This window comes from Condylura cristata, unplaced genomic scaffold (genome assembly GCF_000260355.1).
Source record: "Condylura cristata isolate star-nosed mole 26May11 unplaced genomic scaffold, ConCri1.0 scaffold00008, whole genome shotgun sequence".
Lineage (NCBI taxonomy): Eukaryota > Metazoa > Chordata > Mammalia > Eulipotyphla > Talpidae > Condylura > Condylura cristata.
In genome coordinates this window covers 27,453,533-27,479,944 of record NW_004567109.1, presented here as the reverse complement: position 1 = coordinate 27,479,944, position 26,412 = coordinate 27,453,533, and the positions used below count along the sequence as shown (strand labels likewise).

Here is a 26,412-nt window from a genome sequence, read left to right as displayed (position 1 = left end):
TTTATTGACCTTTTAGGAGTGTCAACAATGCTGCAGGTTCTCTACAAAATACAAAATGAAGATACATGGCTGCCCAGTTTGGTCCTAAAACCACCTTCACAAACCTCTAAAAAAGTTCTAGTAAGCATTCTTCCTTTCAATTCAATACAAGTGGCTTTTAGATTTCCCAGAAATTGGGAAGATGTTAGTCACAATACCCTGGAGAAATTGTTGACTTGCTAATTTACTTTTGGAAAATGAGTTTTCTCCCAAAATTGGAAGTTTTATAAGAACAAAACTGACTGGCAAACCTAGAAAAAGCTGATGAACTTTGGTGCCCACCTGCAGGTAGCTTTCCTCCAGGGAGAGGGAAGAGGGAGCAGTGGAGTCAGACACACCTGCATACAACTCCTAATTCAGCCTCCACCATCCTGGATGCCTTAAGTGGTTACATAATCTCTTTAAGTTTCCAGTTTCCTCACCTGTGAACTACTTTACAGGGTGAGTAATAGGCACAGGTTTCTCCTGCTACCCAAAAGTAGACTATTGCTCTTTGGTATGATTTGGTAGGTTATGTTTTCACATTTGCCTTGACTTACTGAATCATAATCTGGACAACGGGCTTAGAAATTGGCATTCCGACGTAGTTTAGCAGGTGATTCTCCTGACTGGCAAGAGTGGCTGGTCTAGGGGCAACAGAACTTAAAGCATTCTTGCTTAATAGTGCTTGCTTCCATCTGGGAAGACATGATCACAGAAATTGGCATGCACCCGGCATTTTACCCACCAAGATCTCTCAAGCACACATGACCTTTCTTGACATGTTCACAACTTTTGCTCTGGGGATGCTAACGTTCTCCAACAACCATCTGATTGTTGATTGGCTAAGACAAATCACATCGTTTGGAGTATGTTTTTCCAACCTCGGATTCTTTAAAAATCTGTAATGAGGCCCTCCATGGTGGCACAGCCGTTAAAGCACAGCACTAAGAAGCTAAAGCCACTTCTGCATGAGTTTGATTCCTGCCTGCCCCGGAGGTGACCGCATGGCGTGGCAGACCTCTCCTGACCCGCCCGCTGCTCCCCTCAGCAGTGTACTTCGTCGATCTGCCTATTCTGTTCCCCACTCTGTCTCTGGTGAAGCCTCTCGCCGCCCCTGAGCCTCTGGCCTTTACCCCAGTTCTGTATGTACAAATAAATAAAATCTTTAAAAAAAAAAATCTGTAATGATGTACACATGCAGCTTGACTAAACAGGACAGAGGATGATCCACAGGTCCATTCTCTGAACCTCCCAGTGCTTTTCCCCATGATCTTGGGCTCTTTCAGCACCTCCACAAGAGGGCAGTCAGGGGAAAGTTTTACTTGTGTCAGAAAGCCTCTCCTCTGAAACTCTCCTAAACCTTGGATCAAAGGACAGGTCTTTATTCTCCTTAAAACCAAGAGTAAAATCAGATATTAGATCTATCAAGTCACACTACAGGGATACATATGACTGATTACTGATTCTACAGAATATGTTTTAACAAAAAGAGCTTTGTGTAGAGCTTCTTCCATCCTCTCTAACCCTAACCCTCTCACCTCCCTGACAAGTCCATGAATTCACTTCCCTTTCCATCTGGTGTTTCAATGTTTGGGAAAAAAGACAGTGGAGAGCAGCAAGAGTTGGTGTTGGAGGAAGTCAGGGAAAGCTACCTGGCAGAGGTGGCAACTGAACTGGGACCCAAAGGACACACAGGCAGCGAGAAGGTTTTATGGGGAAAGATAATGACACACAGAAACACAGACGCATGAAATACCCTGGCAGATTCAGGGAGCTAAAAGAGCTCTGTTAAGACTTTAGATTTCATGGTGATGTTGGGGAACTCAGAACATAATTTTGGCAGGGAAGGGATGCAATGAGATGGATGAGTTAGAAATATATATACACATATACATATATACACTACATATCTATTTGAGAGAAATTATATGATGATAAATTCATAGAATAATGCCTGAGAGAGAGAGAATGTGTATGTGTGTAATCAACAATATATTGCAGCTGCTCCCTGGAATTGACTCAAAGTTGCTCAGTACTCTTGATCTCTGGAACATTTATCTCTCAATGCTGACAGCTTTTGCCAAGGTGTTCTCATGACTGAGCCCTACAAGCTGACAGACCCGACTGCGAGGTCAGTACTAAGTTGGGAATGCTAGGGTAGCACTCAATTACATCTAATTAACCTCACTTATAGGAATAGTTAATGTTAGCAATGTTTAAAAGCTGCACTTGGACTGAGAATTTCTCTGAGCTTATATGGAATATAAAGTGTGAAGATAGATAGTCAAGAAAATGCTTCCAGCTGCTCTAACCATCCCAGATTAAGGTCAGAGTTCAGAACAGTCATTTCAGTGGAAAGGAAATCAAATCAAACCAACCCTTGAGGTTTTAAAATAGGATGGCATAAGCACTTTTAAGACGAGATTAATAACAAAAGAGAAAGGGGAAAGGGTGTCTTTGGGGAAGTGAAGGGAATAAAAACAAGGGCATATACCAACTTCATGATGCGTACTGAGAATCTACTCTAAGAAAACAGACTCAACTTAGTTGAAGAAATACTTATTGAGTCCCCAAACATTGCTATTAATGTTAAAATCACTACTAAAATCTTATGTCTGTTGAGCACTTTACAGTGTGCTTTCTCATCTATCAGCTCTCCAATAAGCCTGTGAAACTGCTACTGCAGTGGAGGCTATGGCCTGCCACTTCCATCCTCAGGACTGAAGGACTCAGTCCTCAAGCCTTACCTCAGCTGACTCGAGAGTTGTCATGCCCCTACTCAAGGCATCCTAGATTCAGTGGTTAGCAGACATAAAAAAATAAAGACCTGATACCCTTACCCGACTCATCTGTCATCATCCTTCTCTCACCACCCTTCTCTCATCTAAGAGGTTGAGTTTCTCCATCTTCAGAAATGGGATAACTGTCACGAGTTGGATTCCCCAAGAAGAACTCTCTCAAGATGTACACTGGTAGCAGGAGCAAGTGCTCTTGGGATCATCAACACAAGAGGGAAAAGAAAGGAAAGGGGAGGTAGGGAGGGGAGGGACTTGAGCAGGGTCAGGCAGAGGAGACTGAGTGAAGGCCTCCACCAGCCCATGCCCAGCTCTGAAGCTGAGCAAACCCTTCAGAGTGTTCTGAGTCTGGTCATCATCCTACTCTCACTCAGATGTGCCTCTGAATGTTCTTTGCACCATCCTTTAATTCATTCAGCAGGTATTTACAGACTGCCTAATCCTGGAATGTACACACCAAAGACAGTTATAATAGTGAACTGATCAGAGACTAGCTCCTCAAGGAACTCGCAGTGAGACCAGACAAAAATAAAAATTATAAGACAAATCCTAAATGTTATATAAAAGTCTGGCCAAGTGTCAATCACAAACTAAAGACACACAGCTCAATCAGCCCATACCACATGTACAGTTATGGCCCCACACCTGGTGATCTTAAATTCCATCATTATAACATTTCAAAGGCATTATATGTGCCATAGTCACTTTCTCTTCTCTCCCTGCAATCCCTGACATCATGGCTAGCCAAAAGGTGCTCATGGTCTTACTTACACGGTCCGTTGACGTTGTCCAGTAGGCAACCAAAGATGCAGGCACCTCACCCAATTTCCAGAGCATGGCCCCATGTTTGAGCCCTACTTTTCTAAGCATGGAAGGTCTTTGGTACTAATTTGATAAGGTCTTTGGCTTTTCCAATTTGTTTATGGCCACCATTATATTCAAACAATACTCTTGATATTTCCCTCATCTACAAAGTCATGAGATCGCAAACCTCAATGGGCGATCAAAGAGTTAACGTTGACTGTTAATGTTTCATACATGTGGGTATATTCTCTAAAGGGTAAGGATTTGTTTTATCCTTAATTCATCTTTTCATAAATTTTTCATGTCTATTATTGATTTTGCATTGAAATAGTTTTGCAAAGCATTTTAGCTGGAATCCCTATTTTGCATCTTGCAGACCACAACACCTGGTAATAATGATTTTTCACAAAAAGAGGGACATGGGTTTTTGTTACTTTGCTTTAAAAAAATCAATAGTGCATTTGTGCCTATATTAGAGATTAAAATAGCTTTTGCCTCACAATTAAGGTGAGCTTCTTTCTTTTTTAATGATAGAAGAGAATTTTTCAAATACCCTTGCCCTGAGCCACAAAATTTCCAACTTTCTTAAGGACTCTGAGTTTTTATCTTAACTCCATTACCTAGTAAAAGGACTGGGAGGACATACCCCCAAGTCCCCCCAAGTATGGTGAGGTTCAAGAGAGACTGCGTGTCTTAGCAAAGGGCTGAGCACCTTTCATCTTTCAGAGGGAGATTCAAATTAGGACATTAGTCACACAGAAGGGATTTAAAACCTTTATCTTCAGAATCAATGACTGAGCTGGATATCAGGAAAGGCTGAGGAATAAAGGCAAGCAAGATCTCTCTCCTCCTGAAGTGTTCACATACCAGCAGAGACGGTAGATTACCTTAGAGAAAGACAACCTGGCACAAGTTCTGAAGTCAGATGACTTTGACCTCCCAACTCCCATACTTTCTACCTGAGTACTCTGGAAAAATAATTAACTTTTTTGCAACCTCAGTTTCCTCTTCTGAAAAAGGGATTACAATAGTACTTACACCTCCTCATATTGCAGGACTCATATAAAATATTGAGCACAATATTAGGCATTAGCATGTGTTCAATCCACCCTTGTATTGAGATCATTGTTTATGGTATTGCCAGTAGTGACAAAGGCCACAGATTTGAGGGACCTTTAATGCTGGTAAGTTAGAATCTAGCTATTGATACAGGAGGATCTATGTAAACCCCTTGGTAAACTAGAGGGATGGATGACTTGTCCATAGCTCCTTCTATTCCAGGCCTCTGTCATTCATTAGCCATGGTGACCATGAGTGGTTGCCATCTGAGGGGTCTTGGCAACTGTCTCATAAAACAGTGGGAAAGCCCAGTAGGGTTATGTCAACCAAGCATGCCTATGCCTGTGATGGGGAAGAAATATATTCAGGAGCACAAAATAGTTCTGTGAATTATCCAGGCCACTGCTGATTTGCCCTGCTTCTAGCATTTTGGCAACACCGCCTCCTTCAGATGACAGAAAGGATTTGATAAGGAAATGCAGTGAAGGTTTTATGGGCTAAGATTAAGTTTGGGCATTAGTCCATTTGCTTATTCATTTATTTAGGACTTGAACTCATTTTTGTTGCATTCCAGAGCCCAGATTTGCCATGTTCAAGGGTTTTCCCCATGTTTACTAAATGTGAACAGGGAAGAAATGACACTCCAACCATTTGTTTAAATGCAAGGAAAGCTAATCACTAACAAGACATTTAAATCTTCACAAGAATTTAAAATCATTTCCAAGTGATTTAATAGTTTTAATACAAATAATAGGTGCCATTTGTTGAGTGCTTACTGGGTGCCAAGCACTTTATATCAATTTATATGAGTGCCACTCCATACAAAGTGTTAGCAGATACATTCTGTCAACAGTTTTACAATAACCCTGATGTGGCAGGCACATTCCTCTCCTGCCCAACCCCCCACTCTCCCCGGGCCTCATCTATCTTCCAGAGTTATGAACAAGGGGAGTAAAAGGACTTGAACAATGTCTCACCCTCAGTAAGTATAAGGCTTTCAACACTCCTTCCCTGTCCAACCTCTATCATGTTCAGCCAATGCTCTTGGCCTGTTCTTCATCTACTCAAATGCAGTTCTGCTCAAAAGGTAGGAAACTGTACCCAAATTGAACAGTACTTCAATTTGGCTCTGAATATCTGTAATCAAATTATGTAGTAAAGTTACATAAGTTCAATCAGAAAAAAAGAAGAGATGCATCTACCAGGATAAAAGGTTCCACATACCTGTAATTCACAAGTCTACCCATCCTGGTGCAACAGTGTTGGGAAAGTTTACATCCCTGACAAGAGACACCCTGTGAATAGATACTATGTTCCAGGAACATTGGAGAACCTGAAGAACCGAAGAAATAAGGTAGATGAAGTCCTTGCCCTCTCATTTGTGTCCTTCTCCTTTCATGTGGGAGGAGAACAAAGAAGAAAAAAAATCTAGCTGAAGATAACAGTAAGTAGTACCAGGAAAATAAAGCAGGGCACAAGGAAGACAGAGAGGGGAGGAAGGAAAGCTCTTCTGGACTGGGGGTCAGAGGCTCTCTGAGGAGGGGTGATTTGAGTCGAAGACTGGGCTACGGGAAGGAAGCAGCCAAGTGAGGGCCATGGGTGAAAGCAGAGCAGAAGACAGGTGGGCATGCGATGAGACAGAAAGCCAGGGAGTTTGGGTGGGGTAATATGAGAGTAGGTTTGAAAGGCAGACTGAGATCAGAGAATACTGGATGTTGCAGGTCATGGTTAGCAATCTGGGCCTCATCCATTGCATTGAAAGTCCCATGAAGTATGTGGTATTTACAAAGGAAAAAAAAGAGGTCTAAAACAGTTACATAACTTTCTCTGCTCTTATGAAAGCTCACCTTTAACAGTGGATGTTTTATATTCTATAGTTTGGCTATCATATGAAAGTACAGGTCTGGTAAGAAGAAAATGAAAATGAAGGGTAAGGGAGTCCCACAGATGAGCCCAGGTTTTTTTTTTTTTCCTACCAGAAACCACTTTCACATAGTGTTAAATGACTAGAAATTTGAATGAGGTTTCAGGAAAGCAAATGCATTATGTAGGCATCTCCAGTTAAAGTTCTACTGCTTTCCTGAAAAATGGAAATACTGATCCATAAACTGCTATCTCTTTCATCCTACTGACCATTATTTATATCACACACTATCCTAGCTCTGTATGTCTAGCCACATTTACAGTGCCAGGAAGGTTTGGGAAAACAAGGAATTCTGTTGCCTCACAAAGCTAAGACAGCAAATACCTCAATTCTAGCTTGGTCTAGCTATTTCCTCTAAACAATCCTGGACTTAGCACATTCACCTAAGAGGAAAAAGAAACCACAGAATCTCATAGGAGATATTAATAACAGCCCTGACTCAAAATAGAAAGGACATAGAAATGTTTAAAGTAGTTAGATAATATCTTCAATTGACCTTCACCAGAAATGTACAAGGGCTGGCCCCTTCCCCCACCAGTAACAGCACAGGGGTAAGCTACAAAGGTAATACAGGACCAAGCCAGGATACTGGGCCTTAGAGTCAGACTGCCTGGGTTCAAAGGATGTACGCAGACATTTCAAGAAAGTACTTAGTGTAATACTGAGCACACAGTAATAATGCTAAGAAAAGCCACCATTTTTTATCATTAATATAAATAAGCCCCAGTTCCTACCTCATGGATGGTTAACACTACCTAAGCAGAGATGCCAAGAGCAAACTGCAAGGTATAGGGGACCAAGGCCACGAAGGGAAAGCACATTATTGAGTACCTGCCTTGAGCCAGATGTTGGTGACCAGGAATACAAATAAGGTTGATAATATGATCCCTACCCTGGAGGAATTCACTGTAACTTTTTCTTCACCCATGAGTGGCTCCAAATCAAACAAGTAGTTCATAAGCACTAGACTTAGTGTTGTACAAAAATACTAATGGAGTACTGCTTAAAAACACAGCTCTTGGATTAAAAGATACAGCTCATCTAAGCAGACAAGACTCAACCAGAAGAAACAGTAAGAAAATAGCTAAGGTGGGGGTCATGCCTAACTGCTACAGGCAGAGAGGAAAGAGAATAACAGGGTCAGGGAAGCTGAGGGGGCCTTTGTTAAATAGGGGCTGAAGTGTCCTTATCAGCACAACGACTAAGTCTCCATCCAGAGCAGGCAGTCCTCTAGCTGGTAAAGTGATGCATCTAAAGAAACTGAAATAGGATACAGCGATACATAAACACAGCTTGCATGCAAAGAAACCTGCTTCAATTATGATAGCAGGATGTAGAAGGCAGGGCATGGACTTAATGCCACAAGCCTCAGTGATTATTGTCTGTGAAATCCGAGGTAAATTACTTACTCTCTGAAAGAAATTAATGTTTGTAAATAAGTGAAATAAATGGAAATTAAATTACCACACCCTGTTTAAATAAGGTATAATGCTAGAGACAACAAAACTGCTCTCTGATCCCAGAAAGAGAAAATGCTTAGGAAATGAAAAAGGGGTTACCATTCATTTCTTTTAGCCAGGGGTTGAAACAGAATAGTCTCATTTTTGGGAACATTTATCTGCAAGCCTCCATTTAAATGCATAACCATCTCTACTGAATACTTGCAAGATTCTGGATTTCAAACAACGCATGCTCGTGATATTCAGAAACACAATCAAAAATCAGTTCTTGCTCACCTGCTATCTGCTAGATACTGAGATAGGAAATGGGGATATGGAGATTATAAATAAAGATGGCACTCCTGCACCTCCATGAAATTCACAGGCAGGCTGCCCTGCTGTTCTAATGCCTCTCTACCATTCACTACTAGGCAGCACAGACTTTAACCCTGAACAAGCCTTTTTCTCCAGCTTGTTTCTGCCTTCTTCCACTTGAGAGCTTCTCAACATAATGGAACCACATCAGTTACCAATGGTTCTGAGTCTTATAACCCCACCCCCAAATCAATTCAACTAGACTGTTCTTTACCAAACATACTCCTCATTCTACATGTCTAGTCTTTTATTTCAGAAAGACCTTCATTTCCCCACTGTCACTTCTACATATTTTTGATCACCTACCTAAAACAACATCTCCAAAGTCTAACCCTCTTAACCTATCTTATTTCTCTTAGAACATTTAATAATAACCCCAAACTATATTGTTTGTTTAAATGTTTATTAGCTTGTAATTTATATGCCCTCGGGAGCATACATAAACTGAGTCCCAATCCCTATCACAAAGCCTGGATATAGTAGGCAACCAACCAATTTTTATCAGATAAATGACAGAACATAAAACTGTATCACTTTATACCTTCTGACAATATCTCTTTCAACATATTCATATGTATCTGCATACTGTCAGGTATAAATATGTCTTCCCTGTATGGCAGGAAATTCCTTAAGGATCCATGTGTGTTCCACCTTTGTACTCTCTGGATGCTTGAGATAGTGCTTATCGTTGGCCAATGCCTATCAAATGAATAAATGATATGGTCACTTTGTTAAAGTTTTTGAATAAATAATATGGTCCTTTTCCTCTTGAGGCTTCTTAATTTTGACTTTTTAAAAACTCTACCTCAATCCTCAGAAATATGGACAAATGTGATTGGCAACATGGAAAAGTCTAAAGAGCCCTTTTAAGCCATATTTCTGTTTTTCTTTTTAAGATCTATTACTTGACCACCAAATTTAAAGATTAGTTTTCCCTGTCCAAAAACCTCGTACTTGGTAACACATTTGCAAATACCTATCAATTTCTTGATGGTAAAAAACTGGATAAAAACCTCTAAAAACATGCACTCTTCAAGAGTGCACCAATCTCTGCTTGCTGTGGGTACAGCTATTTTTATCAGGTGATACTGTGATATTCCTTTTCAACACATGATATTCACTCTTTCAAGCTGTTCAGCACTGTTCTATTTGGTTTCATGTTACATCAATGAGACAGTTTGAGGGAAAAGGAAAAATGGGACATGCTATATTTAGTAGCACCACTAAAACCCTAAATAAAAACTGAAACTTCCTAAGCACCGTGACTACCTCATCTACATCAAGGACCCCACCTATCAACCTCAGAGTAAGGCCAAAAAAGAAGTACCTTTATCTAGATAGCATTTCCTAAGAAGGTTATTTACAGAACCAGTAAAACTTTAAGGGGTTAAAGGTCATATGTAAGGTCATAGGTGGCCAACTAATTATGATATGTATTTTGTATTTAAAAGCATTTTTAATCTTGGAGTTATCAAACTCATATTTCAAAATAACACATCTAGTTATACATGTTGATTTTGAGATGGTCATGTGACAATGAAAAGTTGGCTAATAAGCATGTAGATATCAAGCAAAGCTCTGGGAGATTTAGTCTGAAGTATCTGTGTCCCTCAATAAAGGTGAACTGTGAAGCCACAAAAGTAAATAAAATAACCTTTGAAAAGAAAGGAAAGCAGTAGGCTGAGAAGAAACCTTACTGCCCATCGTAAGGGAGTGTCACGTTTCAGTAGAAGTGTGTGCTAAGGCAGAATCTAGCACATAGTAACGGTTTAAAAATACTTGACTTATAGTCTCAGTTTAAGGCTACAGGTTACAGGCAAAAGGTCTGTGCAAATTGCAAAGCATGGTCTAAATATTTGTTTTTATTATTTCTGGAAGGAGTGAAAGGGTAGTATGGTAGAGCAACTATAAAACTAGCCTCAATATTCACCTCTGGTAATATGCTTGGGCCAACAGGGTAAAGTGCAAATCTTGTTAGGTCAGTACTAGCTTATCCTTTTTCTCTCCATTTTCCTTTCCTTTTCCTTTAATTCCTTCCTCTCACAATCCTTGTCATATCAAGAAACGCTGACTCTCCTCCTAGATGAAGAAAAGCTACAAAGTGCACAGCGCAGTGAGTCCAGTCAAGGGCACATATAAAACAGCCTGCTGACTGACCCCATATGTGTGAGAGCCCACCAAGATCAGCAGCACTGCCTGTCTGCCCTAGAGCTAACCATCAATTCATCACTGAGCCAAAGAGAGCAAACAAACTGCCCATCTGACTTGTAGCCTCATGAGCAATAACAAAAACTTACTGTTTTAAAGCTACTGAGTTTTAGAGTGATTAGGTGTACAGTAATACATAACTGAGACAAGTAACAAAAAACCAAACCAGTGTATGAGCTTTCTCATGTGCCTGACACTACCAATGAATATTTTTTAGGGATTATTTCATTTGTTCCTCATAACCTTATGCAATAAATATTACCCCCATGTTTCAGATTATAACACTGAGGCATGCAAAGTTCACGTTAACTTGCACAATGTTGTATAGTTATCAAACAATATGGCCCAAATATAACAAGTAAGTCCAATACCAGAGCAATGATTAATTCAAAAGAGAGAATCAATGTAGATGCCAATAAAGGAATGGAAATTTAGAGACAACAGCCACACAGGAAGCTCAAAAACTAGCATGTCTTATCCAAGTTATTTCCAATAGCGGAAGCGGCACCGTAGACAGCTTTAGAGCAACAAGAACAGCAGGTCATCGTCAGGAAATATGGGAAGAGGAAGCATCAGAGAAGAAAGGCTGAAGTACAAGTAACAGCACATATGATTCATTAACACTAATGATAATAATATTCACCATTTATCATGGGCTTACTCAACTGCCAATCACATGCCAATAATGTGCCATGTCATTTGCAAAACAAAGATCTTCGAGGATTCCCAGAGACAAGGGGCAGAACTGACAGCATGTCATTTGGAACATGGGAGTAGATTTGAGAGGAGATTCTCAGACCATGATACAGATAAGATAAAGGGTTAACCAACTTAAAGGGGAGCTCTGGAACAAAGATTCCCCATTTCAGGAGTTCCTGCACTTGGCTGAATTGTCAGGGCCCTGGTATCCACACAGTGCTCAATCTTCAGCTGGGCTGTTCAGGAAGCACATGGCCCAAAGGTAGGGGCTGGAAGTTGTCATCTTACTGCATTCCTTGCAGAAAATGTGAGTTCTCTCTGGAAGGGAGATATGAACCTCCAGGTTGTGAAGTTTCCATTAGTAGTTAATACAAATAATACTAAAACCAGTGCCCAGAACTTAGTTTGTACTATGAAAGTATTTGGTTTTGCTGTAAATTATCTGTTAATTATATCTGTATACTCTCTATATAATTATCTAAAACTTGAGTTTATATTAGGGGTAACAAAAGCAAGAGACTACAGGGATTAGGCTGGAAACACAAATGTTAAACTAAGATAAAAGACTGTAAGGGAAGGGACTGTGGTGTCCACGCTTGGAGAGCATATATCCTATCTAAAGACACTCAGATGGAAATAATCAGAAAGAAAATAGCCACTATTCAATCCCAACTATGATCAAACTTTTAAAGCTAAATTTGTGTGTTATTTTTTGACAAATAGACACTAGTATGCAAAGATATTCTTCATCACTCTGGTCACTGACAGCTACAGGCCTCTTTCTCATAATCTCTGGTACTTTAGGACTGATACTATAATCTCAAAAGGTCTCAAAGGATATTGAGGTTTCTTCTGGATTTGATTATTCAAAGTTTTGATTGTGTTTAATAAAGGCAGATATTCTGTTGGATAGTAAATATGCATTTATTTTCTCTCCAACAAGAGAAAAAGAAGAAAAATTACTTCCAGTGAGGACAGAATCACACTTGAGTGCTAAGAGGCACTCAGGCAAACTTCCTATAGGAAGCAAGTTGACAGTTTTGTCCAGTCAGACTCCGAGAGATGATGGGGCAAGCATGAGGAGGGTGGGGTCTGGGCCTGTGAGAGTTACGGACATGAGCTCACAGTGGCACTGAATATTCAGAGGATCCTGGAATACAAATAGGATCCTGTGGAGTCAGTGCAGTGGTTAGAAAAGGACCTAGTCTATCATATGCTCAGCTACAATGCACACAGACCCTGGACCCCATGGTGAGAGCAGGAAACTGTTTCACAAAGTCTTTTCCCACCCAAGGAAATTACAGCTCTGTCACCAGTGCTTGCTCTGTGACTTAACTGCAAAAGGCGGTGCCACTTCTGGTCCATGATCAGGGAATGTTGATGCATTCTGAGCTGCTAAGGGGAAAAAGGAATGTGGACCAGTTCTCTTATCCTTGATTATGGATCATGAAAAGTCATACAGCTGCTATTGGAAGTCAAGCTTTTAACATATAGATGTCAAGTGCCTAAATGACAGTCTTTGATGACACGTGAAAAGGTCATACCAATCTATCAGAATTATGATATTGTAGGATCTATATAAAGAGATTTGACAATTTATTCTGTTTCTAATTGCACTGAGTGGTGCATGACAGGAAAACCAGGGCACATAAGGATTTTTATTTCAATTTTGCAAAACATGATAATTTTTAAAAATAATTCACTTAAGTAATAGTTACATAACATAAAATTAACCATGTTAAAGTGAATAATTCAGTGAAAGTTAGTGCATTTACAATGCTATGTAACTACTACCTTTATCTAGTTCTAAAATATTTCAGTCATACTCGAGTAAAAGTCCTTAATCACCGAGCAGTTTCTCCCCATTACCTTTCTATTCTAGAACCTGGCAATTAACAATCTCTCTTATGATCCTGTTCTGGATATTTCATATAAATGGGATTATAACACATCACCTTCTGGGATTGACTTCTTTCACTTGGTATAGTCTAGAGATTCATCTATATTACAGTATGTGTCACAGCTTCACTCTTCTTCTTAGCTGTGTACACCACAATGTGTTTATTCTGTGTACACCACTATGTGTTTATCCATTTATGTATAGCTAATACTAGGATAAGTTCCATCTTTTGGCTATTGTGAATAGCGCTAATGTGAACACGTGCATGTGTAAACATGTACTCCAATACCTGTTTCCAATTCATTTGGGTATATACTTTAGAGTGGAATTGTGGGCTAATAGAGAAATTCTGCAATTAACTTTTTGATGAACTGACAAACTTTTCCACAGTGGCTTGTACCATTTTTTTTCAATTTATTTATTTGTGCATAAAGAACTGGGGTATAGGCCAGAGGTGTAGGGGTGGTGAGAGGCTTCACCAGAGACAGAGTGGGGAGCAGAGACAGAGTGGGGAGCAGAACAGGCAGATCGTCGAAGTACACTGCTGAGGGGAGCTGCGGGCAGGTCAGGAGAGGTCTGCCACGCCATGTGGATCACCTCCCTGGCAGGTGGGGATGGAACTCATGCGGAAGTGGCTTTAGCTTCTTAGTGCAGTGCTTTAGCCCGCTGCGCCACCAAGGAGGGCCGGCTTGTACTATTTTACATAGCCACAACAAGCTATAAGAATTGCAACTTCTTTATATCCTGACTACCCCTTTCTATTTTCTTTTAAATGCTATTATAACCATGCTAGTGGATATGAAATAGTTATTTCCCTGTGGCTTTTGATTTGCATCCCCCTAATGACCAATGATGTTGAACATCTTTTTATGGGATCTTTGGCTATTTCGAAAACATTTTAAGTAACAACAAGGGATCCAAAATTAAATTAAAATCCAATTGTGTATGAGGCTTCAAAATGCAAATAATACATCTGAGGTGACATTTGAACAGATAGTTGCTGAAAGAGCTTCTTTAAGTTTGCTCTTATAGGCAACAATAACCAAATCCCAACTCATTTTTAGTTTAATTTCTTTAAATGTTGATTGTTAAATGGTTTTTCAGAAATCTTATCTTAAAATCAGAGAAATATGGTGGTTAAGAAAATGTGAATTCCACAAGGGCAGTAATTTCTGACTATGCAGTCTCTGTGGTGGAACAAGGCATCTCTAGGCATTCAATAAATGTTGGGTAATTAAGGAAATTAGTCTGACTATCTGGATCCAGAAACTGTAATGGAATGTAGACAGTAAGGGAGAAGGATAGATATAGGATAATTCTTCAAGGTTCTGCCTAAATGATGGCGGCATTAACCAGGATAATGGATGTGGGAACAAGAACACTTTTGATAAAAGAATTATCTTAGAATTCTTACAATTAATTCAGAGCTCCATTTTTAATTTTCATGCACCTTTTATATCACCCTTCTATGCAGAAGTTGTAAGATAATAGTGAAAGGATGCTTTACAAACATAAGGTAACATGATGCTACTTACAAACATTTCCCGCCTTAATTTTTTGCTTTTCTTTTTTTAACTCTATATCCTCTCCTGTCTTCTCCAGTTAAATGTCACTTCATCCCATGTGTGTCCTATTTTTCAAGGTTATTATAAAAGCCTCCACAGTACTGATTATTCCAATTTGGCTTAGAAAATGTCTGTCCTCTGGCTTATGAACGAGAGAATAGCTATCACAGAACAGAATTGATCTAGAAAAGAAGACAATGGTCCACTGTGACTCCATATGGCACCATTTTGTAAGTAGAGGACAGATGACTAAATTTTAGATTACTCTGATCACATCCCTCTGGTAGATTCTATTTGTCCCATTTCAAAAGTAAGAAAAAAAAATGCAAGCTTACTTTTATTGGGTAAAAATGTTTTGGCATCACTTGTCTCATGGAGTTATTTTGTTACGAAAATACACTGACCCTGCATAATTTTCACCTAAAAAAGAATATATCTCATTCTTGAAGGGGAGAGAAATACTATCTCAACATACAATCCCACAATTACTATATTACTTCTTGAGCTCTTTCCTGCCATTTGTCCCCAAACAACATAGTAATATGACCCCAGGTCTAGTATATTACAGTTTTGACATTTTCCCCTCAAGATGTGATAGTCTGAGTGGACAGAAAGTGTTTTTAGGACAAAAATCTTACTTGTATTATAAACTTTGGTTCTGACTTCCATTGTTACAATCACATACCAGGACTATCATGAACACTAGTTTCAGTGACCTGAGAAGACGCTCAAAAGTGCCACTTCCCAGATGACCCTTTGTTCAAAATCTCACACTGTGTGAACTAAGACACTTTTAATATCACAAAAAGTAGGGAAAAGTTGGCCAACCAATCTTCAGAGGAGATAAAAAGAAACTCCCCTCTTGAAGGGAGAGGAAGCTAATGCAGTTCATTGGCCAAGAGGCCAAATCTCCTCACAGTCCTACTCAGGCCTCCAATGTGGATCTCCTCCGGGGCAGGTGGGGTTCAAACTCATGCTGAAGTGGCTTCTTAGTGCTGTGCTTTAACCTGCTGCACACGAGGGAGGGCCTCCTTTTTGGTATTTTAATTCAAACAAATAAAATGAACTTCAAAACTTTTCATGCAGAGTTTTAATTGAAAAACCCTTTCAGTGAGTCAGTAAATATCATCCATGAAGTATCATGCCCTACACCATGCCCCCAGATTACAAGAAATGCAGACATAAATAAGACCCAGTTCTATTCTTCAGGAGTTGGGCTTCTTTCCTGAAGTCTGGCAGCTCTGCCTGCAGGATCCCAAGGTTTTCAAGTGATGTTTCCCAGCAGAACTCTAGTGGGTAATAGACTCTCTTAACAGGTGACAGGATTCGAGGAAAGGAAATAGCAAAGGTGAAGCAGGTTTGATCAACTGGAAACCATTTAATATTGGTGCAAGTATAGGATCTGAATAAGAAAAAATGGAGGGCTGTGAGGATAGTTAGAAGGGTAAGGACAGATAGAGAATGACAAATAAGCTTAGGTTTTATCCTAGGGGTAACAGGAGGCAAGAAAATGACAGGATCAGACCTACATGTTAGAGACAATGTTTGGCATTAACGATCAATTAGAAGCAAAGGGACTGGAAAATAGGGTAAAAAGTAAAGAGAATTTTGGGCTCTCCCTGGTGGTGCAACCAGTTAAAACACCTCTTTATGAAGCTCTCCGAGGCCACTGCAGCCGAGTTCTATCTGCTGCCAGGTTGCTGGCCCACATGGTGTGGCAGACCTCTCCTGGCCAGTCTGCTGCTCTCCTCAGCAATGTATTTCAGTAGATCTGCCTGTTCTGCTCCCCACTCTGTCTCTCTTGAATCCTTTCACCCACTACACTGCTGGCCTATACCCCAGTTCTTTAAGCATAGATAGATAAAACCTTTAAAGAAAGGTGTGCATTAAAAAAATAAGTAGGGGCCCTCCCTGGTGGCGCAACGGTTTAAAGCACAGCACTGAGAAGCTAAAGCCACTTCCGCATGAGTTCGATTCCCGCCTGCCCCGGAGGTGACCACATTGTGCGGCAGGCCTCTCCTGACCCGCCCGCTGCTCCCCTCAGCAGTGTACTTCATAGATCTGTCTGTTCTGCTCCCACTCTGTCTCAGGTGAAGCCTCTTGCCGCCCCTGAGCCTCTGGCCTGTACCCCAGTTCTGTATGAACAAATAAATAAATCTTTAAAAAAAATAAATAGAATTTTATGACAAACTAGTAGAAAAATGAAAGGGGATTATCACCTTTACACCATCCCTATTTTTTATCATCAACTGAAAGCAAACAGTCTAAATGCTTCCTAATTTTGTTGCCTTATTTCTCTTATGAGATAGACCTTGATTTTGTGTGTGGGGTGGGGGTGGGGGTGCAGAGGGAGAAGGGAACATTATTTCTTTGTAGAGAGAACTACTTTTTACAAAGTCCTTATTTTAACGAACATTAATAAATAATATCCCATACGTTATACTTTTAATTGAAGACCAAAGCAGAAAGATTTTTCAGCAATATCCACCCACTGGGATATGGTCCTCCATGCTCTATTAAAAATTGATTATGTCTCTTAGTCAAAAAAATCAGACTTTAATTCCTACTCCATTATTTACCGGAGTTCTGTCATAGAGGAAGTCACCCAACACTTCCAGGTTGTCATCTTTTAGCTGTGGCTCAGAAATAGAAGGCAACACAACAGAAAGTAAAACTGAGTAGGTTTGAAGAAGTTATCAAGGAATGATGAAGCCTATTTCGATTTGCAATAGTGGTGAGTGGTCCACTCCTTAGACCTTGAGAGAACCTAGAGACAGAGCTGCAGTCATAGGAAAGACAGCTCCCTCACACCTCCAACAGTATTGCAATTTCCTAAATGCTGCGAATTATAAAGGAGTCTTTGTTCTGTGATGATGACTTCTGGAAATATATAAGGATGGATGCTGGTTACCAGGAAAAACTGTGTGTTTAGAGGGTTGAATTTTCCAGTTCCATTCTCAGATATCCTGAAGAGGATGAGGTGTTGCGGATTGAATTCCACTGCTAATGGTCAGTGATATAATCAATATACCTATGTAATGAAGCCTTCATAAAAACCCAGAAGTGGGGAGGGCTTCAGGATTGGTGAACTTGTGGCGATTTGGGGAGAATAGTGTGTTTGGGAAAGGCACAGATGATCTGAAGTGGAGGGCAGTTATGGGAGACCAAGAAACCAATGGAATCTGATACTATCTTTAGTAGACAGTGTCAAAATTGAGCTGAATTCGCAGAGACCTGCTGGGACATGAGAATTGCTGTGAGTGTGGGGAAGACTTCACACTTACCCACATGGCAATTGGGTTCAGGAACTCAAAAAGGCAACATTAGAAGCCTAGCCCATTTTTTTTTTTTGTAGTTCAAGATCAGTTATTACATGTAATAATTACTTTGTCAAAGAAACATTCAATAAGTATTTGCAGAGTACTTACAAATGTCCTTAGTATATAAGCAAAGCATCTATCTATCCATCTTGGATGATTAACTATGATAATATTTGTGCACCACACAAACTTTATAATTCTATTTGTAATCTTTTTTTTTCTCTTCTTGTTTACTCCTCTCTAGCCACACTAACCTCCTTGCTTTTTCTTAAACCTCTCTAGGTCTACACCTGCCTTAGGGTTTTTGCTCTGGCTGTTTTCTCTGCTAATTCTCCATCTAGTATGTTCAATGTCACCTTCTTCATGTGTCCTGCACTATTCAAGATTGCCATTTACAGCTCACATCTTAGTCCCCATTATCCTATTGTAGATTTTTCCTTGTAACATGTATAACCTTCTACTATGCAATGTACTTATTTATTATGGATAGTTTTGAGGTCTCCTCCTCTTGTATTCCTGCTGAATTTTTTTCACTGATATATCCTGAACATCTATACCCAGGTCTGGCCTATTTGGGCACTCAACAAATATCATTGAATGAATGAATGAGTTGATAAAAAATCCAATCAATAATGTGAAATGGTTTCAGAAGCTCAGAGACATTAGCAATTTTTCACTAATGTAAATTTTAAAAGTCAAAAAAGAAAGTTATGTTGGCATTATGTTTTAAATTTAATAGACTCAACTATAATTTGTTCCCAAATTTTTGCTTGTAGGTGATGATTAATCCCTATTATAATTAAATGTAAAAGCCACAACATTTCTATTAAAGGAAATATAAGATCAAGCATTAAGCTGGTACTAAAGATAATAAGTATAATGAACATACTGTGGATAACTTTGTCACTAAACTAGTAAAATGTAAAATTCCTTAACAATTTGGAACTCATGGCAGCTACAATATCAACACTAGCCACACTCCCAGTTATTTAGAAGCTGTGAAATTTGCACAAACTGGTAGAAATACACACAATGCATTTGGGAGCCATTTTTGCAAAACATAGGTTTATAGATGCGTTTTCCTATTTTTTAAGACAAAATATTACATCCTGAATCATCCACACGTGAAGCTGATATCTCCTTGAAGCTGGTAAAAGGATTAAACTATTAAGTGGGAAGTTTAGGTTCCTCTGAGTAAATTATCTGCAGGCTCTTATTTGAGGAAAGGTTGCTTGTGCAGCAAATTTGTGTCCATAAATTCATGTCTTGAATATGCAGGAAATATGTACTGAGGGAGTCATATAGTTATTTTGTTGCAGACCTACCAGGAAGTCAAACAAAAGCCCAAATGACAGAATTAGGTATAAAGGCATCAAAAGATTAAATGGTTATCTTTCCAGAAAGTCAAACCCTCTTCCTACAGCAGTCTTTAAGTGCTATAGAGCTGAAAAGATTATGAAGCCACTGTAGAGCCATCTTTTTCAATCAATGAAGGAAATGATTTTTAGTGGACTCAGTCACTAAATTTAGCTTGGACAATGATCCTAACTCTTCATCAACTGTAAAGAGCTTCACACATAAAAGGTGTGTGAGTGTGTGTGTGTACATGTACCTGTTGGATGTGTTAGGGTTTCTTATTGTAATGACAAACTATAATACTTAGTTCAAATCTAACTACTGTAAAGCAAGAATTAAAATATGACTGGTTTCATATGCTATGTGCTGAACTATTTGGAAAGGACCGATACAGCTTTTTTTTTTTTTTTTACTATGTATTTGCATTATAGGCTGAATTGTGTTCCCACAAAATCCATATTTAAGTCCTAATTCTCAATACCTTAGAATATGACTATATTTGGAGACAAAGCCTTTAAAAGCTATAGTGATTAGGGAAAATGTACTCATATGAGTGGGCCCTGACACAATTTTACTTGTATCCTCTAAGAGGAGAAATTAGAACATAGACATATGAAGACAGACAGAGAGGATGGCCATGTACTAGCTAAGGAGAGAGGTCTCAGCAAAACACTCCGCCTTGATCTTGGACTTCTTGCCTCCAGAACTGTAAAGAACTGTGAAGGAAATAAATTTCTTTTGCCTAATCCACTCACTCTAAAGCATTTGCTGTGGCATGGCAACCCTACAAACTAATATATGATTCGTTTCATTATGTTGTATTAGCAAAAGAATGCAATTTTTAAAATTCAGCCCCCAGTCATAAATCACAAGTATGTATGTCAGTGGATACAGTATCATGCAGGAATAAATGCCAGTATCATGAAGGAATAAATCATCCCATATTAAGTACAATTTCCAGATAACTGAAACTTGTCTTTTAACAAATCAAGTTTATATTCTAATATCAGGTGAAATCTTCCTAAAATAGCATGTATGCTATTGTTCTTTTAAAACAGAGAACAACATACTATAAAGAAGAAACTGAAATTTTCAACAAATTTCCAGCAATTGTTTAATGGTATTCTAATTCAGTTATTGCATTGACCTAAGGTTAAGACTGATTTGCCAATCCTTATTTTTGTAACTTGTTTGTTCCTCACTTCCAGCTAACATTTACTGAAACTTCTGGTTTACCTCCCATATAGCAAAAGCAATCTGCTGCTGGCTGAGGAGGAAAGAAACTAAACATGTTAGAACAGTCTGAAGAAAGAAACAAAAGGCTTGAGGGAAGCAGTTCGTCTGTGACTAACCAAGTTAATATACTCTTTGTGGTACATACTTTTGTGTCTCAGAAATGTTTCTGCTTCCATAGTAGCTTCGGTCTATGTTCCTAAGACTGAAATTGGAAAGTTTATGACCGCTGTGTTTGGATAAGTGAGATTACCTTCTCGATATTTTATTAACAAGTATTAGTTTATCTACACTTCAAAAACTTTTATAGCATGTTTATAGTGCATCAATTGGTATTGCAAATTCTATGGTGCAGTTTATGACCTCCAACAGAAGATGAATATGAACATATCAATTGTATCAATTCTAATTATAACAGCTAGTGTGTATTAGCATTTACTGTGCTAAAGAGCTCTAGGTATCTCACTTAACTACCAACAATGCAAAGAATTTACTGTAAGCAAGAGAAGGGATGCAAAATCACTATGCAAAATCACCTTTCAGGAATTGTGCTTACTGGATAGACATTATGCAAATGAACACTGCTGCATCAAATAAAGCATTTTAATCTGTTTTTTAAAAAGATACCAGTGAAAATGAATACCATATGCAAGATCCAAATTAAATACAACCTCAGCACAAATCAAACAATCCTTCTTCTCCATGGACTCTCTCCTGACAACACCCTGAAAATTAGAGCTCCTTCTCGCTCTATTTTTCCATGAACCAAAATGGATTTAAGAAGATATGCTCATTTGCAGTGGGACTTCTGGAAGTGAAGTAGTATATTATGCAGAATGGGACTGGAATGTCAACTCCCATCTGCCAAAAGGTATATATGAAACACATGCAAGTTAATTTTTTACATTAATTTTATTGAGATATAATATAATACACAAACAAATATACTGATCTTAAGGGCTCAGTCTGATGAATTGTAACAAATGATACTCCTGTCATTAACACCACAATCAAGATATATTTCAATCACACGGGAGAGTTTCTTTGTGCTCCTTTGCAGTGAATCTCTCTACCTATAGTAGGTATTTTTAAGGAGAAACAGTAGCAACAATGCTAACAGCTACGATTTATAGATGGCTAGCAATACAAATATTTATGGAGGGCTCACATATCAGACATTGTACATATATGGTATTCCATTAACTCCCATGTCAAAAGCTGGTATTACCCCACTGGGCTATTGGGAATAAAAAATGAGGAGGGAAAGAAGAACAAGAAGTGAATTACAAAACATCTTACATGTAGTGATGGGAACAGACCTGAATCAAGAATATCTGAATTAGAGTCCCTCATGCTAAATATATATTGCCTCTGCACAAATGCTAAGGAGTTCTGTTAATTCAAAACACACAAAGAAGTGCAATTAGTGAGGCCACCAGCTCTAATTTACAACCTCACTTCTACTACAATCACATCCAAGTACCAAAGGTTTCAGAGGCTAATACTAATGACAGCTAAAGACTCACAAGTTTCTCAACTGAATATCACCATGCAAAACCTACTAAGGTAGTGAGGAGAGGGGGAAAATCCTTGTTGGGGGTGGGTCACACCCATATCAGCCCCAACGAATGGTTAGCACTTTTAAAAAATGAATAGAAGTACTCTAACCACCCACCTGCTCAGTCCACTGCAACTAAGCGCCTCTAGCCCAGGCACTGTGCAGCCTTGCACTGTCACTTTATTAGGGAATTGAGAAGGCAAACATCTGGCTTGAACCCTATTATTCCTCATTACACTAATTTTATTCAGTGTTTTAAACTCAACCCACTCACATTTACAAAACACTTCACACAGACTACTTCTCTCATGAATGGAGCTTCATTCACATCTCACTTAAAACATCAAACTTATTCTGAAATGACTGAGGTTAAAGCTTATTTAGTGTCAATTTGCAAGTATTATAAACGATGAAAAACCAGGCACACGAATGCAGGAGGGTAATGTCGTACAGCCTCTTAAGGAGTTCTACTAAAATAGACCCGGGACACGGGTAGGCTCTCAGGAAGCCAGAAAGCTTCAGCCAAACTGTGTTGCGAAGGCGGGTATCTGAGTCCTCAGAGTGGAGATTTTATGAGAATTACCCCCCCTCGAGTGGTACATACAGGCTAACACCTTGGGAGTCAACATGACTCATTCCCCGCCCCCCAAATCCGGAGTTGTTTTCTAAGAGTCCCTCCCCTCCTTTTCCCTGTGGTCTCCCTAAATCCCTTAACATATGCTGGGGGAGGGGAAGGGAGGGGCGGGGAGGTTCTCTCCCTTCTCGAAACGTTTTCAGGCAGGTTCAAGCATTCAGGACAATGTTTGACAATTCCCAGTCTAAGAGCGACATCAATTTACACCACACGAATAGACCCAACCGACACTTGAGCTTCCTTTTCCTTCTGGGCTACATCAGCTTTCCTGCCCTCCAGGCGCCCTGGAGCAATCGCATCTAAACTATCATTAAGTCCAGGTCCAGTGGAGGGCTCCAGTGCGGGAAAGGCAAAGAAGGATGCTGCTCCTCATCAATTAGCATAAATCACACACCCAGTGGGGCCCTCCTGAGGCTCCGAGCTCTCTCGCCCGGCACCCGGGGACCCTGCTTGCTCCAAGCTGCCGGGACTTTTTGGCGCCACCAGCTACTCCAGCAAAGCCACCCGGTGGAGGCTTTGAAAGGCGCAGAGGGGAGTGGCACGGGGCGGTGGCTTCTCCACGCTGCGGGGTTCTGGTTGCGGGGTAGAAGGAGAGCGCCGACCCAAGTTTCAGTTGTCTCCCCCGGGCCAGGGAAATCTCGCAAAGCCGGCGGAGGGGTGACCGAGAGAGCCCCGCACCGCCTGGGTCGCCAATTGGGCAACGGAGGGAATTGCAGAAATCTCTGCGCGAGAGAATGGCTCCCCATCTCTTGCAGGTCCCCTCCCCCTCCCTGGGAATCGGGGTGGCCGACTGGGCGCTGGGAGCAGCCCAGTCACGACCACGTGGCCGTGTGGCCGCCGGTACCCAAGACAGCGGGTGGGCGGGGCGTTGAGGGCGCGAGGCGGCCCGAGGAGCGGCTACCTGGTTCTTGAGGCGCATCTTCTCGGCGGCCTGTTCGGGCCTGAGGCGGCGGAGGTAGGGCGGGGCGCGGAGGACGTCCGCGAAGTCGCACCGCGCTCGCTCGCTCACTCGCCCGCCCGCGCGCCCCGCGCAGCGCCAAGGCTTTACCACCCCCGCCGCTGTCGCGCCGCCATTCCCATTGCCACCTCCAGGGGGCGCCTCGCGCGGGTGGCAGAGGACCAACCCCTTCCACCGAGGTTCCTAGTGCCTAGCACTGGGCTTAGCATTAGTCTTTGCTCAGACTTGCATGAATAAATCCATTCCCTTTCCTCTAAGACTGCTATCTGCGCTAACATTTTAAGGCTGATGCTTCTTTGCAGTTCAAGACTTACCAACACCCTTTGAACCATTGTTATTATCAAAACACTGTTAATAGACTTGGAGGTTTGCAAATGTAATCAATTTGGAAACCTCAACATAAATCTTACCCTTTGGGAGAAAGAGCATTCCCTGTCTTGGGCAGGGAATGTAGAAATCCTTCAAACCCTGCTTGGCCAGTCAATTGATGTCCGAGGTCTGTCCAAAGTAAAGTGAGAAATAGAGACAATGGCTGATATCACTAAACTCTGAACTAAATGACCAAACCAATGTGCACCATGATTTCACGTAAAAAACCATTTTGGCCTTAATGATTTGGGAGTATCCTTCAGTTACTCTGTGGCTTCCTAAAACACTGCATATTACCTAGTGGGTAACGTGATGGCTCTTAACATGGAAAAGGATTTCTTGGGTCTTTTTGACCTTTATAAAACTTTTATTCGCAGGGCTGAGAAACAGAGAGTTGGGTTGCTGAGACTACCCTCTACCACCTTGATTCAAAGTACAAGAAATATAGGTACCAGTGACAATTACTAGGGTGAAGTAAGTTTAGTATGGTAGTATTGGGATAATAAAGAAGTTCACTAGTTATCTTCTTTAATGCAAGTAGTAAATGATTTCATACTTAGTGCAACCTTAAAATTGAGCAATCCCTCGTGACTAAAAGAACCGTTGCCCTGGTGTTCTTGAACCATGTAAAACAAAAGATTTTATTTCTGATCACTTGGGATTATATCAACTCAAAATTCTGCTAACTCTATCCTTTGATTTGGCAGTTTCACTTTTATAAATTTATCTTGAGGAAGTCATTAGTGCATTCAAAGACTTGGCTGTATGAGCTTTTACTGTAGCATTCTGTGAAATATGGAGAAACTGGAAATAGTTTTTAATGTTCAATCAAGGGAAGTCATCATCCACACAGTGTAATATTTTGCAGACATTAAGAATGAAACAGATGATGAATATCAACATGGAAAGAGGGTGACAATATATTTCAAAGTGAGAAAGGCAGGGAAGAAAACAATCATCTTGTAGAAGGATGACAGTGATTATTTTGGAAGGTTGAAAAATGAGTGTTTTTTATTCTTCTCTTTTGCTTATCTGCATTATTAAAATGTCAGTCACTAATAAACACTTTTATTTTGGAATTCAAACAAGTTTTGTTTTAATGTATCATTATTTCTGTTTATTATCAAGGAGTCAGCAGGCAAGAATTCATTGCAGTTTAGCATTTAAAGAACATCATTTTACCATGGTAGTTAGGATGTTAATCAGACCTACTTTCCTTTTCAAGATATGTCACTATAAATAAGATATCTGTTTTTTCTAAGTCTGAAAAGAGTAATGATAATAATAGCTAACATTTATTGAGAGTTTACTTTGTGCTGGGCTCTCTGCTAAGCACTCTGTATTCAACTTATTCCCACATCAGGTATTAAGGAAATTGAGGTTTAGAATGAGGCGAGTTAAATAATTTGCCCGTTTACAGAGCTGGATAAATACAACATAGTGTAGTTGTGACAGGTGTAAAGGGGCACTAACCCTGACGTACTGCTTTCTCTCTCCACACACACACACACGTATAACTTCTGTATGGATATACCCACACCATGTATGTATGTATATATGCATATACATATATACTTGCAAAATTTTTAATAATTTAAGCATACTCATTATAGCAAGTTCTGCCTTTTATAATCATTATATTACTGAAATAAGCAACTCTCCAGGGAGTCTGATTTTGTGATTTATTGTGTTTGGTAAGAGAATGTTTGGTAAGTCTGCCTTTGTTTGAATGCCAGCTCCACCCCTTACTAGCTAGCTCTGTGATCTTGGTTAGGTGACATCTTTGTGACTCAGTTTTAGTATCTGAAAGTTGGGGATAGTATTAGGCCTGACTTCATGGGGCTTATTCTGAGCATTAAGAGTTAACACATATACAGCAATAAGAATAGTGCCTGCCTGGTATACTAAAGATTTTTGAGTGATTACAAATTTTAAGTTCTCTTTTTACATTAGTAAAGCAATTTTGTATATGTTCCTTATAGTCATATCTGAAATATGGTTATTTAATACATAAAGGTTATGTAAATGCATGACTACAACAGGAAGCTGCCCCCATCCAAAAGAAACCTATGCAGCATTTACATGTGTTTTTATTACTAAAACAGAAGTCAAGCCACCAAAAAAATACATAAAAATACCAATTCTTTCCATCTTAGTGTTTTCAAAATCAGTTCTGCCATGAATTCTGTAATTTT

At 39.9% G+C, this 26,412-nt stretch overlaps 1 protein-coding gene across 1 annotated transcript in view; it reads right to left on the bottom strand.

The window, feature by feature from the left end:
- ELAVL4 (ELAV like neuron-specific RNA binding protein 4) overlaps positions 1-23,850 on the bottom strand; it is a 126,917-nt gene extending 103,067 nt beyond the window's left edge. The window contains exon 1 of the mRNA XM_012722280.1: positions 23,792-23,850. Within this exon, the coding sequence (XP_012577734.1) occupies positions 23,792-23,809 (18 nt within the window). The 5' untranslated portion in view covers positions 23,810-23,850. The remainder of the gene's footprint in view (positions 1-23,791) is intronic.
- Positions 23,851-26,412: the final 2,562 nt, after the last annotated feature.